The 15,730-nt window shown below is 40.4% G+C and overlaps 1 protein-coding gene across 1 annotated transcript in view; it reads right to left on the minus strand.

Annotated features, from left to right (window-relative positions):
* The window catches only part of LOC124545223, a 107,978-nt gene extending 96,521 nt beyond the window's left edge, over positions 1-11,457 (minus strand). The window contains exon 1 of the mRNA XM_047124098.1: positions 11,340-11,457. Within this exon, the coding sequence (XP_046980054.1) occupies positions 11,340-11,389 (50 nt within the window). The 5' untranslated portion in view covers positions 11,390-11,457. The remainder of the gene's footprint in view (positions 1-11,339) is intronic.
* Between the last annotated feature and the right edge of the window lie 4,273 nt (positions 11,458-15,730).

Genomic DNA, 15,730 nt, shown 5'->3' on the forward strand with positions numbered 1-15,730 from the left:
AAAGCCAATCATGTCTCCGGGTCACCATGTCACCAACAGCGACGGCGTAACATCTTAGGTAACGAGGAGAAAGTTGGCAGGGCCACTAGAGCAGTCTTGTCCTGGGACTTAGGTTTTTTTTCTTCTTCTTCCTACTACTACTACTACTACTACTACTCCAGAGTTGAGGAGGGCAGGGCACAGACAGTGAACAGACTTCTGCAAGATCCAGAACTGAAAGAGAGCAGGTGACCTTGGGGCGAACAGACTGTATGTCCCATGGCTGAGCCGCGGTAGCAGACCTCCAGCATGAGAGAGAGTTGGGTGAGGGGTCCCAGGAGGTAATCCCATCACTGTGGGAGGGGCGAGGGCGGGGGCACTTCTTCGGCTGGGGACGTGGAGTGGCACCCTGAGGGAGGACGTGAAAACCATAGCGAGGGGTGGGACTGGGATAAGGATATGGGAGGAGGCGTAAAGGACATAACAGAGGCAAAAGTATAAGTCGTCAACAAAGGGTGAAGGTGGTCATACTTTTGATGAGCCTCAATGTAAGAAAGATGATCTAGGGACCTATACTCTTGTAGCTTCTTTTCTTTCTTGTAAGCCTGGCTATCTGGTGAACATGGAGAGCGATGGTCAAGCCATTTTACACATGGGTGGCAGAACACAGGAGCTCCTCTCACAGAGTGAGTGTCCAGTCACTACACAGAGGGCCCGTCATACATCAGGAAGACTTGCCCGAAACACAAGCGCTGAAAGCACCTCACAGGTGGCAGGACGTATGGCTTCACGTCACATCAATAACACACAACCTTGACCTTCTCTGGGAGGGTATCACCCTCAAGTCATAATAAAGGCACCAGTATAGGTGCAGCAGTATCGGTGCAGATGTCCTTACAACCTTTCTCCGCACGACTAACAAAATGAATGCCCAGTGGTTCCAGATTAGCCTAGAGTTACTCGTTCAGTTTGAAGGATGAGGGAAAAAAAAAAAAAACACCCTCCTCTGACCATATTAAGAGACTGGCGAGCTGTAGTAGACACCGGGACATCACCAAGATGATCAGAAGCACAAAGAGCTGCAGATTGGGCAGCAGAAGATGATTTAACAGGGAATCCGACAGTATCTTATTGAGAGATTCCACTTCATCGAACTTGTCTTTTTTGCAAAAAACAGCAGCTTTATGGTTGTGAATCCATCCCTGTCCATCCTAGTACAGTCCAGGTATCAAGGAAAGTGTTTCACTCCAAGCCCGAGAGCCTGGCCCACCTCCTAGAGTGTAGCCAGGAAAGGGAAGGCAGTGGGATCATAAGAAGCAGCATTCGATGGTCCCTTACCACTCGAAGAGATTGCCATATGAGAACGGTCAGAGTTTTTGGAGCCTGATAAATTTCATAATTTCATGGGCAAAGCATCCGGCGCCCTGATACCACTCATTCCGATCAGGAGCTCTCCCAGTCAGCATCAACCAGCCACAGCAAGGGCCGTCTGGCAAGGCAGCCATTGCTGGGAGTTCCGATGCTCCAGAATGACATATATGGGGAGGCAACAGCTCATGTGTCGGAAGTGTGATCCCTGTGTTGTCAGGGGGCTCATACATAATAGACCCAACGCACAGACTGGCTACATGTGCTGGTGACCTAGTGGGGCAGAGGGGGGCCTACAGCGGGGAAGGAAAAGGAGAAGGGAGGGTGGAGAGGTAGGTTGGTTGGTTGGTTGGTTTGTGGGATTGAAGAGACCAGACTACTAGAGGGTGGAGACGAAGCCACATCATATATTCTAGGGAACGAGTTCTTCCACATATGGCTCTCACTACAGACAGAAAATTTAGAAATAGAGATCAAACCCTAAAGGGGTTCCAAAAATGCCAAAAAGGGTGACAGAGAAAAGGCAAGGGAAACAAAACTGCAAGGAATACAGGAATACAGGTGGATAGCCATGTCAATATAATAAGTAAGAACACCGAAAGAGGGTGAGGAGGGAACAGTGCGGAATGAGCAAGAATGAGGAGAGATGGGCACGGGGAAGAAAATGCACCTTGAGTAGGAAGAATGGGTTGCAATAGCTCATGGTACCGTGAGTGCCACATAGAAACACACGAAAGAACCATGAGCCCTCTGAGACGTTGTGTTGTTGTTGTCGTCATCAACTTCCATCTGAAGACTGATTTGATGCAGCCCACCATATTACTCTATACTGTGCAAGCCTTTTCATCTCCAAAAAACTTCAGCAATGCACATCCATTTTAACCTGCTTACTGTATTGGTCTCTTGGCCTCCCTCCACAATTTTATCCCAAACACTCCACTTCAATACAAAATTGATAAGTCCTTTATATCTCAGACTGTATCCTTCAATTCACCCATTCTTTTAGTCAAGTTATGCCACAAATTTCTTTTCTTCTCAGTTTTATTCAGTACATCCTCATTATTTGTGTGATCTATCCATCTAATCTCCAGCATTCTTCTAAACCATCACATTTCTAAAGGTTCTATTCTCTTACTGTCTGAACTAATTGTGGTGTCTTACTTCCATACAAGGCTATACTCTGAACAAATTCAGAAAAGGCTTCGTAACACTTAAAATTTATTATTCAGTGTTAACAAAATTTTCTTGAATGCAGCTCACAGTGATATGAATTAATAAAATCTTATCCAGCTTCCAGATTTGTCAGTTGGTTTAAATCCATCCTAATGCAGCTGGAAGCCCAAGAAGATTTTATTAAATTACTCTTCTTTGGAAACACTTTTCCTGCCACTGGCAGTCTACATTTTACATTATCAGTACTTTGGTCATTATCAGTTATTTTACTGCCCAAATAGCAAAACTCATCTACTTGTTGTGTGTCATTTCCTAATCAAATTCCCTTAGCACCACCTGATTTAATTCAACTATATTCCATTACCCTTGTTTTGTTTTTGTGGCTGTTCATCTTATATCCTCCTTTCAAGACATTATACATTCTGTTCAACTGTGACAGGATTACTATGACATAAGCAAATGTCAAAGTTTTTTATTTTTTCCCCCTGAACTTTAATTTCTCCTCCAAATTTTCCTTTGGTGTCCTTTACCGCTTGTCTGATGTACAGATTGAATAACATGGGGGACAATCAACAACCCTGTCTCACTTCGTCTCAACCACTGCTTCCCTTCCCTGCCCTTCAGCTCTTCTAACTGCTGTGTGAATTCTGTTCAAGTTGTGTAAAGCCTTTCACTCCCTGTATTTTACCCCTGCTACATTCATATTTTCAAAGAGTGTGTTTCAGTCAATGTTGTCAAAAGCTTTCTCCAAGTCTATAAAACCTGAGGGGTAACAAGTAATTTTCTGAAGGTAAGAACACAACGATTCTACTATGTTTCAATCATTAAACCAAATTATTTTTAATACACCATTACTGTGACTGATGTTTCACAAGACTGTAATGCTGACAGCAAAAGTTACTAATAATTGCATTATTTTTCATATACTAGCATTAATGTGTGAAGCAATGTGATGAGGGTTAGTTTGTGTAACAAATGTATGATCATCATCTTCCTCACATAGCATACATCCTACACACATACTCTACTCTTGGATATAGAGGAGTGTTTAATAAGAGCCATCAGCTTTGAGCAGTGACATAGGAAACACGTGTCAAATGCCATAAACAATATGCAGACTGTAACATGATTTTATTGGTTATTTTTTGAAACAGGCAGAGCCACAGATTAGTCTGTCATCACACCCAGGTTTCCTTGTAATACATTTGTTGGCTTCGCCAACTCTCAACCGAACTCCTACTTTACAACCTAACCTATAGCCTGGGCTAAGCTACAGATAATTAGTCACCATAACCAATCTTCTTATTTTCTTGCACTCAAAAAACTGTGGATATATGGAATAAAAAGGTGAAGTGGCAGCAGCCATTAACATATCATCACTGGTCAAAGCCGATGACTTTTGGTGGACATTCTCTTGACCCTTGTACTTCGTACCATCCATCTATGACAGTAAAATTGAGACAAATATATACATCACATATGCTTAAATATTCCATAAAATGCATTCTCCAAGTTTTACAAAACTCCTGCAATACACCAGAAACTGCTCCATTATTCACTTCACTACACTAAACAAACTAATTGACAGCACAACACAACAGGAATTATGTAACGATTACTACACTGCTGTAAGGCCTACACTGTATTATTATTATTATTATTGTTATTGTTGTTGTTGTTGTAGTTGTTGTATACACAGCCATTTTTGCCTCACTCTACCTGCGAGTGGAACAGGAAAGGAAACAACTAGTTGTGGTACAGAGTACCATCCACCACGCACCGTACGGTGGCTTGCGCAGTATGTATATAGATGTAGAATTTCTGATGGTTCACAAGTAAGGAGCCCAGCAATCAAGTGATTTACACAGCAACCTCACTACTGTGCACACATTTCAATGTGAGGGACGGGAAAAACCCACCGTGGTACAACAACAAAGTTAGGAAACTACTGCGAAAGCAAAGAGAGCTCCACTCCAAGTTTAAACGCAGCCAAAACCTCTCAGACAAACAGAAGCTAAACGATGTCAAAGTTAGCGTAAGGAGGGCTATGCGTGAAGCGTTCAGTGAATTCGAAAGTAAAATTCTATGTACCGACTTGACAGAAAATCCTAGGAAGTTCTGGTCTTACGTTAAATCAGTAAGTGGCTCGAAACAGCATATCCAGACACTACGGGATGATGATGGCATTGAAGCAGAGGATGACACGCGTAAAGCTGAAATACTAAACACCTTTTTCCAAAGCTGTTTCACAGAGGAAGACCGCACTGCAGTTCCTTCTCTAAATCCTCGCACAAACGAAAAAATGGCTGACATTGAAATAAGTGTCCAAGAAATAGAAAAGCAACTGGAATCACTCAATAGAGGAAAGTCCACTGGACCTGATGGGATACCAATTCGATTCTACACAGAGTACGCAAAAGAACTTGCCCCCCTTCTAACAGCCGTGTACCGCAAGTCTCTAGAGGAACGGAGAGTTCCAAATGATTGGGAAAGAGCACAGATAGTCCCAGTCTTCAAGAAGGGTCGTCGAGCAGATGCGCAAAACTATAGACCTATATCTCTGACGTCGATCTGTTGTAGAATTTTAGAACATGTTTTTTGCTCAAGTATCATGTCGTTTTTGGAAACCCAGAATCTACTATGTAGGAATCAACATGGATTCTGGAAACAGCGATCGTGTGAGACCCAACTCGCTTTATTTGTTCATGAGACCCAGAAAATATTAGACACAGGCTCCCAGGTAGATGCTATTTTTCTTGACTTCCGGAAGGCGTTCGATACAGTTCCGCACTGTCGCCTGATAAACAAAGTAAGAGCCTACGGAATATCAGACCAGCTGTGTGGCTGGATTGAAGAGTTTTTAGCAAACAGAACACAGCATGTTGTCATCAATGGAGATGTCTACAGACGTTAAGTAACCTCTGGCGTGCCACAGGGGAGTGTTATGGGACCATTGCTTTTCACAATATATATAAATGACCTAGTAGATAGTATCGGAAGTTCCATGCGGCTTTTCGCGGATGATGCTGTAGTATACAGAGACGTTGCAGCATTAGAAAATTGTAGCGAAATGCAGGAAGATCTGCAGCGGATAGGCACTTGGTGCAGGGAGTGGCAACTGACCCTTAACATAGACAAATGTAATGTATTGCGAATACATAGAAAGAAGGATTCTTTATTGTATGATTATATGATAGCGGAACAAACACTGGTAGCAGTTACTTCTGTAAAATATCTGGGAGTATGCGTGCGGAACAATTTGAAGTGGAATGATCATATAAAATTAATTGTTGGTAAGGCGGGTACCAGGTTGAGATTCATTGGGAGAGTGCTTAGAAAATGTAGTCCATCAACAAAGGAGGTGGCTTACAAAACACTCGTTCGACCTATACTTGAGTATTGCTCATCAGTGTGGGATCCGTACCAGATTGGTCTGACGGAGGAGATAGAGAAGATCCAAAGAAGAGCGGCGCGTTTCGTCACAGGGTTATTTGGTAACCGTGATAGCGTTACGGAGATGTTTAATAAACTCAAGTGGCAGACTCTGCAAGAGAGGCGCTCTGCATCGCAGTGTAGCTTGCTCGCCAGGTTTCGAGAGGGTGCGTTTCTGGATGAGGTATCGAATATATTGCTTCCCCCTACTTATACCTCCCGAGGAGATCATGAATGTAAAATTAGAGAGATTAGAGCGCGCACGGAGGCTTTCAGACAGTCGTTCTTCCCACGAACCATACGCGACTGGAACAGGAAAGGGAGGTAATGACAGTGGCACGTAAAGTGCCCTCCGCCACACACCATTGGATGGCTTGCGGAGTATAAATGTAGATGTGGATGAATGCAGTTGATTTTAAATGGCGGTACAGGGTGTGGGTAAAGCAAATGTCAGTAGGAAAAGAAGCGGTGCAGAGGAAGCATGTTTTGTAAAGTGTCAACCACCAGTGTGGATAGCTTTCTTTTCTGTGAAGGAGTTTCAGTAGCAGTTGTAAATAAGCAGTACTAATGAGGAATTACAAGTGTTGATGGTGTCTTTTGGAGCATAAATCCTGAGAGTTTGTGTGTGTGTGTGTGTGTGTGTGTGTGTGTGTGCGCACACGCGCAGTGCACATACATACCCACTAGATAAACATTTTTTTATATGCAAGTACTCAAAATTACAATATACCCTTTTGACCAAAGAATGTGAAGACTCCTCTGACAATGTAGATAGCTGGGACAAATTCCCTTCCCCATTACACATAGCACTACGATTCAAGCAGACCACCAATCACTGATATAAGCAAAGAGATTACATTTACAGAGGCCTGGTAGTGTTGACCAGCCTCCACCTTCAGAGCCCTGGGAAGGCCAAGATCTGACATTGCTGGGTAAGTTCAATGAAGTACTTATAATTTAGTGCTACACAGGAGGCATGTATAATCTAGGAATGCAGTGGGTGTAGTGATTACCCATTGCTTCAGAATATTTATAGAATTTTTACTGGATAGTATCAAATGGATACACGCAAAACAAGCATGAGTAATACCATGTTTGCGTGTTTTGCAACATAGGGCTGTATTTGCTAAAGGGAAACCTTACTATGATCCATCCATGCACTATACTTTTGTGCAGTATACAGCAGATGTTGGCCAGGTGCCTGTGTGTCAGGACGAGGCCGCCAATAGGAGTGCGGCATGGAGTAGCCAATGATAAGATGTTTATCAGATGATATTTTAATGATGTACCCAAGATGACGCCATCATCATTTATCCATACAGTAAAGCTGCATGTCGTCGGGAAAAATTACGGCTGTAGTTTCCCCTTGCTTTGAGCCGTTCGCACTACCAGCACAGCAAGGCCGTTTTGGTTAGTGTTACAAGGCCAGATCAGTCAATTATCCAAACTGTTGCCCCTGCAACTACTGGAAAGGCTGCTGCCCCTCTTCAGGAACCATACATTTGTCTGGCCTCTCAACATATACCCCTCCGTTGTGGTTGCACCTACGATACAGCTATCTGTATTGCTGAGGCACGCAAGCCTCCCCACCAACGCCAAGGTCTATGGTTCATGGTTGAATTCAGCATATGTTAAAATTCAGGAGTAAGTAAGAAACACGTATTTTTCTTGTTTTCTTCAAAAAATTCCTGCCCCCAAGATACAGGCCTTCAAGGGTGACACTACTGCAGAAACCATTTTGAAGTTTGGAAGGTAGGAGACGAGGTACTGGCAGAAGTAAAGCTTTGAGTACCGGGCGTGAGTCGTGCTTCGGTAGCTCAGTTGGTAGAGCACTTGCCCGCGAAAGGCAAAGGTCCCGAGTTCGAGTCTCGGTCGGGCACACAGTTTTAATCTGCCAGGAAGTTTCATATCAGCGCACACTCTGCTGCAGAGTGAAAATCTCATTCTGGAAGTGCCAACATGTTTACTGAAGCGGCTTCTAAGAAATCTTAGATCATCCGGTGAGTTCTGTGATTTCACAAGGAATTTGCCAGTTGACACAGTTGCAGCGCGTTTTGTGAACAGGACTGTTTGAAGTGTCTTGTGACTGGGGCCACAGGAGAGTGAAGTGTGCTGAATATTTGCATATCCGTAAAAGAGTGATATATAAGACAAACAAAAAAACAAGACTTCGTTCAGGTTGGGAGTAAGTGTTCTCATTTGAAGACTGTTTCAAAGTTAAGCTGTTTCCAGTGACGACCTTTTGTGTTCTAAATGTTTTGACAGAATAACAACAATGATAGTATCTGAACAAGGTGAAACTTCCCATGGTGCAGATGATGCAGATTTTGCATCGACAGAGGAAGAAGTAAATACTCTGAATCAGTCAGCTACAGTAAAGTCGAGTCAAACTCTATGCATCAAGAAAGTGAAGATAAATTACTAAAGCTATGGATGAGTACACTGCAGCAAAACTGACCACACCCTTCAAAGCAGAAATTCCATCTTCAGAAGAAAATGAACCAAAGCACTCTTGCACCTCCTGCCAGGCGTTTTTCACAAATATCAATTCAGTTGTTGAATATTGTGCGTCCTACAGTGAAAAGGTGCAAGTTTTAAATATTATTCCAGAGACATTTCAAAGAAAACAATTTTGAACCACATACCATCAATACCAAAGAACATGGTACACAAACCACAAAATGTGAGGTCTGTAGAAGTATTCTTTGGAAGATCATATCCCTATTATGGTAATCCTGTAGGAACAGGTCAAGTTCAAATAGTATAATCATTTTATCTGGAAGATAAATGGGACTGTTCACGCCAGAGTGCCAACAAAAAAGACACTATAACTGTAATATTTGATCAAAAAGTCGTGAAAGTGAAGAGTTACACGACTTGCAGTATTAAAGAAACTTTTGCAATTTATAAGAGCAACTATACAGCTTCATATACTGGAAGATCAAAATTTTATGCACTACATCCTAAGTGGGTAGTTCCACACCCACCTCGAGATGTCTCTTTATGTGTGTACTGCACAGATTTTGAACTTTGAAGAACTTACTGGAGCACATGACACCTTGGTTGAGAGTGTGAAGTCATTAGTAGCCTGTGATGTAAAGAGACTTGTTTGTTTCAAGTATGTGGTGATTGCCCTGGAAAAGGAGGACTGTCTTTACTGACACTTAACCTGGAAGACGTAGCAGATAACTCGGCAGAAATTACATATGTGACATGGGAGGAAAATAACCTAATTAAGAAAACTGTTGCATTTGAGTTTCATGATTAACTTGGTAAATGGTCAGTGGAAGCAGTAACACACCAGCATCCGAAGAAATTGCAACAACAACAAATTGCAGAAGTGAAAGGGTCTGTACAGGCTGAACTATGTTTAGTGCTCCACTGTTATTTTGCTGAGAACTTGCCTGTAATTCTCCCACAAGAAGTACATTGGTACCATTGGAGTAATGACCAGGTTTCAATTTTTACAGGAGTGACATTTTCAAAACAAGACCACAAGTGATGCAGTTATAAGTGATGCCACAGGACATGACTCGGCACATGCTTTGCTAGCAATGTGCAAAATTCTTCAACTGCAAACAGGGGCAGAGAAGATCATCATTATTTCTGATGGGGCTCTTAGTCATTTTAAAAATCGTTACCAGCTGTCTGAATTGAGTAATTCGCTTGTGCCAACTGACTGGGTCTACACTGTTACTGGTCACGGGAAGCAGCCATGTGATTGTGTAGTCCCTCACAGGACTGAATGTCTATGTCACAACAAGTGCAATTTTGCATATGATTACATGGTTGGAGACTGTGGCTGTTATTTGAAGACAAATGTTGATGGCATTGAGACAGCAACCAGCCACAAATTTATTTTCAGTTTTCTGCTTTTCTGTGCACAGTGTATAAAATTAATACAATATCTAATATGGCAGTCCTTCACACGGGCAAATGAAGTATATCATCATAAATACATATACCATTTAAAATGGAGCAGTTTCACACAAATGAGATATTTTTGTCCTCAGTAGCCAAGAAATAAATTTGTAAACGAGAATATCATGAAACTTTCTGGCAGATTAAAACTGTGTGCTGGACTGAGACTAACTAGGGACCTTTGCCCTTTCACAGGCAAGTGCTCTACCAACTGAGCTATCCAAGCACAACTCATGCTCCATCCTCACAGCTTTAATTCCACGAATACCTCGTCTCCTACCTTTCAAACTTCACAGAAGCTCTCCTGTGAACCTCGTAAACTAGCACTCGTGAAAGAAAGGATATTGCGGAGACATGTTTCCAGAACGAAATTTTCACTCTGCAGTGAAGTGAATGCTGATATCAAACTTCCTGGCAGATTAAAACTGCATGCCGGACCGAGACTTAACTCAAGACCTGTGCCTTTCATGGACAAATGCTCTACCAACTGAGAATATCACATAGTAAACATGCATAGAGCACCAGTTATTGAGGACTTGACCTCAAAGCCAAAGCTGAAATTGAACTTCACTCAACAACTTAAGCATAAATGACCAAATAATGAGCTGTTCCACACAAGGCATTGCACTCAAAGATATCAACACTTCAATTGTAAATGTCCTATGTGACACTAGTGAAAAACATATCTAGAGACATGACAGAAACAATGCATCTACATGGGCCAGCAATCGAGCCCAGAAATGCCAGTAACTCAAAATACAGTGCCAGAGACAAAGTAAGAACCACCACACATCATCACTTGTAAACACTCTAAGTTCTATTTATTAATTTCATACAAGAATCATTCCACAAAGATACACATGCTGTCACAGTACTACAATATAAATAAATACTTCAAAATATAAGTATACACAGAGTGCTGAGGTACGCTCTACACTGACAGGGCAAGTGGGTGGCTGTCGCTTTGATGAAGAAACAACCCCAGCATTTGCCGAAGTTATCTAGGAAAACTACGGAAAATTCCAAATCTGGATGGCCTTTGAACAGTGCGAACACCATTCTCCTGAAGATAAGGTCAATGACAAAACAAATGCACAGCCTCATTCGGTTGGTCCCTATCATACAGTGCTCTTTGAGTTACACACAATTTGCTTGTGGTAAGTTAGATTATAAAAACTTAGTTTTTGTCTTCATCGCTTCATACACTAAGAGCATCCGCTGAAACAGTGGTTCCATGCATAGATACGCAAAAAAAAAGATGGTAAGACATAATGGTCCTTAGTTTACTAATCACTGTCTAACATAAGTGCCAGTTACTACACGAGAAAAACACATTGCAGCCAAGTTCGACCTAATTATATCAGTTCTTGTACAGTAGGGCAATACCTATAACTCCAATGTTCAGGAAAGCTTTCTGATCTACAAGACAAAACTTATTTTTGTAAATTAGATACAAGGGAACTTACATCGAAAACCAAGGAACAACAGTTCTTCTTTCATTTTGTAGAGCCATCATCTTTCACAAACACCCACGTTTTCCACATTCAACACTGCCGCTACTCAAACACCACGGATCACTGGCCAGTGGCTAAACAGGAAACAAGTAAACAACGCTGTCATTTCGTCGCAGATATGCTACATTCTCATACCGACTGCAAATACCACAGTCCAACATAAAGACTGTGGCAAATACTTTCCAGCGGCAGTCACTAAGAGAAAAGGCTTGTTCAACTACTTCGCCGGTTTTTTTTTTTTTTTAATTTAGGGAATGATATATCAAACAACGAGACATCTCGCACCTTTCCTATCATGTTTTATTTGAATTAACAACAATCTTACGATTTCTGTTTGTAAGATATGGCTCAGTAGTTTTTGTTAGATTTAGCTTTTCCATTCTTTCAAGTTTCTTGAATAAAATGCTACATGAGACAGTATCAGAGACCTTGGGTAAATCTGCAAGAGTACCAAAAGTTTTAGACCAATTTTCAAGACCATATGGTATTAAAACACCACTTCTTGATTTGTATGATGTTAGGAAGAATTTCGCTGATGGCTGGTAAAACTGATGTTTATTAAAAAACAACCGGTTTCGTGGCCTAAAGCCACGTCATCAGGTGCTACCTCATGGTAAAAAGCGAAGTAAAGCGTCCCTACATTTTGTAGATATTAAAATTAATAAAGAAATGTCTAAAATATACTCATAACGTTCAAAAATCATAGACTTACTCATCGCTTCTGAAGGAATGGAGCACGTCTTCGTTACCATTCGCTCGCCATAGTATTGGCAATATTTGCTAAATAGTAAATTTCGACAAGGACCAATGGGTATGCCTATGATCTAGAATGCTACCCATATCTTACACTACAAAAATAGTATTTTTGTTTTCAATAAGTATATATTCTAAATTAACACATAAAACTTGCAGTATATTGCCTTTTATATGAAGAACGACACTCAATACAAAAAAGAAATTGATTCACCCACAGGTAGGACATATTTTCTTTTGATGCATCAAACAGATGAACTTGTTACATATGGTTCACTTAATCTTGGATTTTCTGTCTCGGGGCCTACAACATCTTTCAGTTGATGGCTGTGTTCTGTCAGGTGTTTGAATTTCATTGTTTATTTTAGACACATTAAATATTGTATCACAGAGCTAGTGAGATAAATTTGGAATATTCAGTCGACTCACCATCTGCAGTCTGGTAAGGCCATGGCAACGCTTCTCAAATATGAATGTCTGTTCTTGATTATTTTCTTCTCTGATGCAGCTGAACCTCTCAAAAGGGTCATGTTGTTGACTCCAATAATACCTAGGATGTTGTAGAAAGAACTTTTTCTGGATGTGGAGTATGTATGACACAATTGGTCCAAAGTATCAACGTCTCCTATTGTCTGGATGCAAAATTCTATATCTCAAAATGTCTTATTTTCGTTTGGGTCATTTCCTTTCTGGTGCATAGTGGAAAGGTTAAGCACTATCCTCCTCTTCTTCTTTAGCGGACAGTAAGACTGAAGAGAGAATTGATCATTACATGCAAACATAGCACAATTCTTCCGTTTAGTTTCTACTTCAGAAATATTGGTGGAATCTCTTTTTTTTTATTTTCCTCCAGGTTCCAACTGCCGTCATTTGTTCTTATCAACTGTTGTGCTGTCTTCACTGAAGTAAACTATTTATCTGTGGTTGCATTTCTATATGTCCAATGGAAAGAAACGGTCTTTTTTCACAGTAATACTGAGCTGCTGGAATGTTTTTGATCCTTTACCTGGATGCGTTTCAGCATCTAAGGCATAAGATATTTTGGAATCACAACACATTAAAATATTGATGCCATACTTCTCCGACTTTGACGAAATATAAATCTTGAATGAGCACCAGCCTCTGAATCTTACCATTTGCTCATCAGTTTTGGTGTACTCTGATGGAACATACGTTTCTTTCATTTTGAGAAATGACTGTTCAAACACTTCTCGGAAGTCTGCCAACTTATCGTGTTGTTTCCTCTCATTTCTAGTGTCTTTATCGTCAAACCGAGGCAGCTTAGCAAAAATCGAAAGTGGTGTACTCTGATGGAACATATGTTTCTTTCATTTTGAGAAATGACTGTTCAAACACTTCTCGGAAGTCTGCCAACTTATCGTGTTGTTTCCTCTCATTTCTAGTGTCTTTATCGTCAAACCGAGGCAGCTTAGCAAAAATCGAAAGTGAGCCTCAAACATCATTGACCGAAATATTGGTATTTCCAAGTTATTATTAAATAATTTCTCAGTGAATACTACATGCATTTTCATAACACCTGAATTATATAATAACCCCAAGAAGGGTAAAATTTCTGTATCATTAGTAGTATGGGCCTGAAGCTTGCATTTTGAACACCTTCACCTTCCACATGTCAGTCAGTTTTATATTCTACCCACTGTACAGCTATCTTTTTGTTTGTAAACTGTGTAATTAAGTTTAAATTTTCTTCAGTAGAACGTAATTTCCACCTTCTAAAGCCGATTTTACATCCTTTGCCTCTTTCCTGTTGCCTGGTAAATGAACGATCACATTTTTCTTCGGTGTTCTATGAAGTTTCCCTTTCTTGCCGCTCCATTCGAAGCGATCCTTGATAAAAAGTTTAGGAGGTGCATTCGCAGCTACTAGTTTATCTTCATTTTAAACATATGGCCCATCCTTGTTTGAGATGTGTGAATCACGCCTGGCCTAAATGGTGGCCCAGTTACTTGCTAGAATCGAAAGTTCTAGACGACATAGTATGAAGGTGAAATGAAGTTGAGAAGGTATTGGGTGGTTCATGATCATTGTCAGTACCCGCTCTAAAATCGAGGATAACTGCATCTTCTTCATCATTCAACATACACTTTTTCAGAATTTGAACTGAAAAGTATCTTATGAATTTCTGCTATGTCTGCTTCCCTCATCACATCTAAAATCTGTTTGGAGGTCATGTTTCCATCTGAAATGGGAATAAAAATAAATGCAAAAATCAAAAAGTTTATGTTAAGCAAAAGGTAAAGTTACCGAAAAATTAATGGTGTATATGTGTGATAATTTAACAGTTCCATTAGATTTAGAATATAATTACCATGTGACAGAAAATAGTGGAAATAGGCATGTTATTCAGCTACCCCAGGGGACAGATGTTCTCAAAACAGTCTGCATGCGAAATATAAGTACACAATCAAGCAAGCAAGATAGGATCAAGACTAGCCATGAGTCATATGAAGCTACTATGATGGACAAACCTGTCGCACTACATACTGGGAAATGATCGAATCTTATTCCCCCTATGGGGTACATGTGTAACACAGCTAGCATTCCTGGATTAATGTTGCGAGTACATTTTGGACACTCCATTATCAATCTTAATATCCATAAAATGTTGTGACCCTGTACTTTGTTATTTACCATGAAGGTTGCAACAATGATGTGGTTTTAAGCTACAAAACCAGTTGTGTTTTAATAAACAACAATTTTACCCGCTGTTTGTGGGATTCTTCCTAGCATCATGCCTTTCAACAACTCCAGATGCTCAGTATATAAAGTAATTCCTGTATTGTCATAATTGTTGACAGCCTAGCTCAGTAGCTCAGTTAGGCCTTGCTAAATATGTCGTTATTAAAAAATTATTTTACTAGTCTTCCACTGAAGTTTTAATAATTTTCGATGTCATTGATACTCTTGCTATAGGTCTGTAGTTTCGAGATGTATTTGTGTCTATTTTTTACGCATAGGCAAGACAGTAGTCAGTTTCAGACAGTCTCGGAATATTTCCTCTCTGATCATTTAGCTGTAAGCTAAGAAGACGGAATATATGTAGTACCTATTTTTATGATAAAATTAGAGAACACTGTACCTTTCCAGCAGCGGAGCTGCTTATTTTCTGACTACACAATATATCCTTAGGATAGATACATCTCTGCCAAAATTTTTGTGTGGCTACCTTCAGCTCTGCTTATTGTGAAGTGGAAAGACTATCCATTTTGTCTATACTGTCATTCAAATAATTTTCATCTGCTAAGGAAAATTTCTTAGAATTTATGAAACTGTTATTTAATTCATATGCACTCTGTATTGAATTGTCACTCATCCAGATATTTCGAAAATAACCATCAGAAGAAGAGCATCACAATAGGAAATGTTGGACTATTAACCTCAGTACAGAGCCAATTAAATAAAGCTGCCACAGTAGTTAAACGTTGCTATGATAAGAAGGTCTTTAAATAAAAGTACAGTCATGCACTTTGAACCTGAAGCACAAAAATAGAAAAAAATAATAAACTGAAATAAATGAAAAATTTCCATGTTCCTACTGTAGCCTATAGTAAATCTGACCATAGTTCAGT

Source organism: Schistocerca americana, chromosome 1, assembly GCF_021461395.2.
Source record: "Schistocerca americana isolate TAMUIC-IGC-003095 chromosome 1, iqSchAmer2.1, whole genome shotgun sequence".
NCBI classification, from domain to species: Eukaryota; Metazoa; Arthropoda; class Insecta; order Orthoptera; family Acrididae; genus Schistocerca; species Schistocerca americana.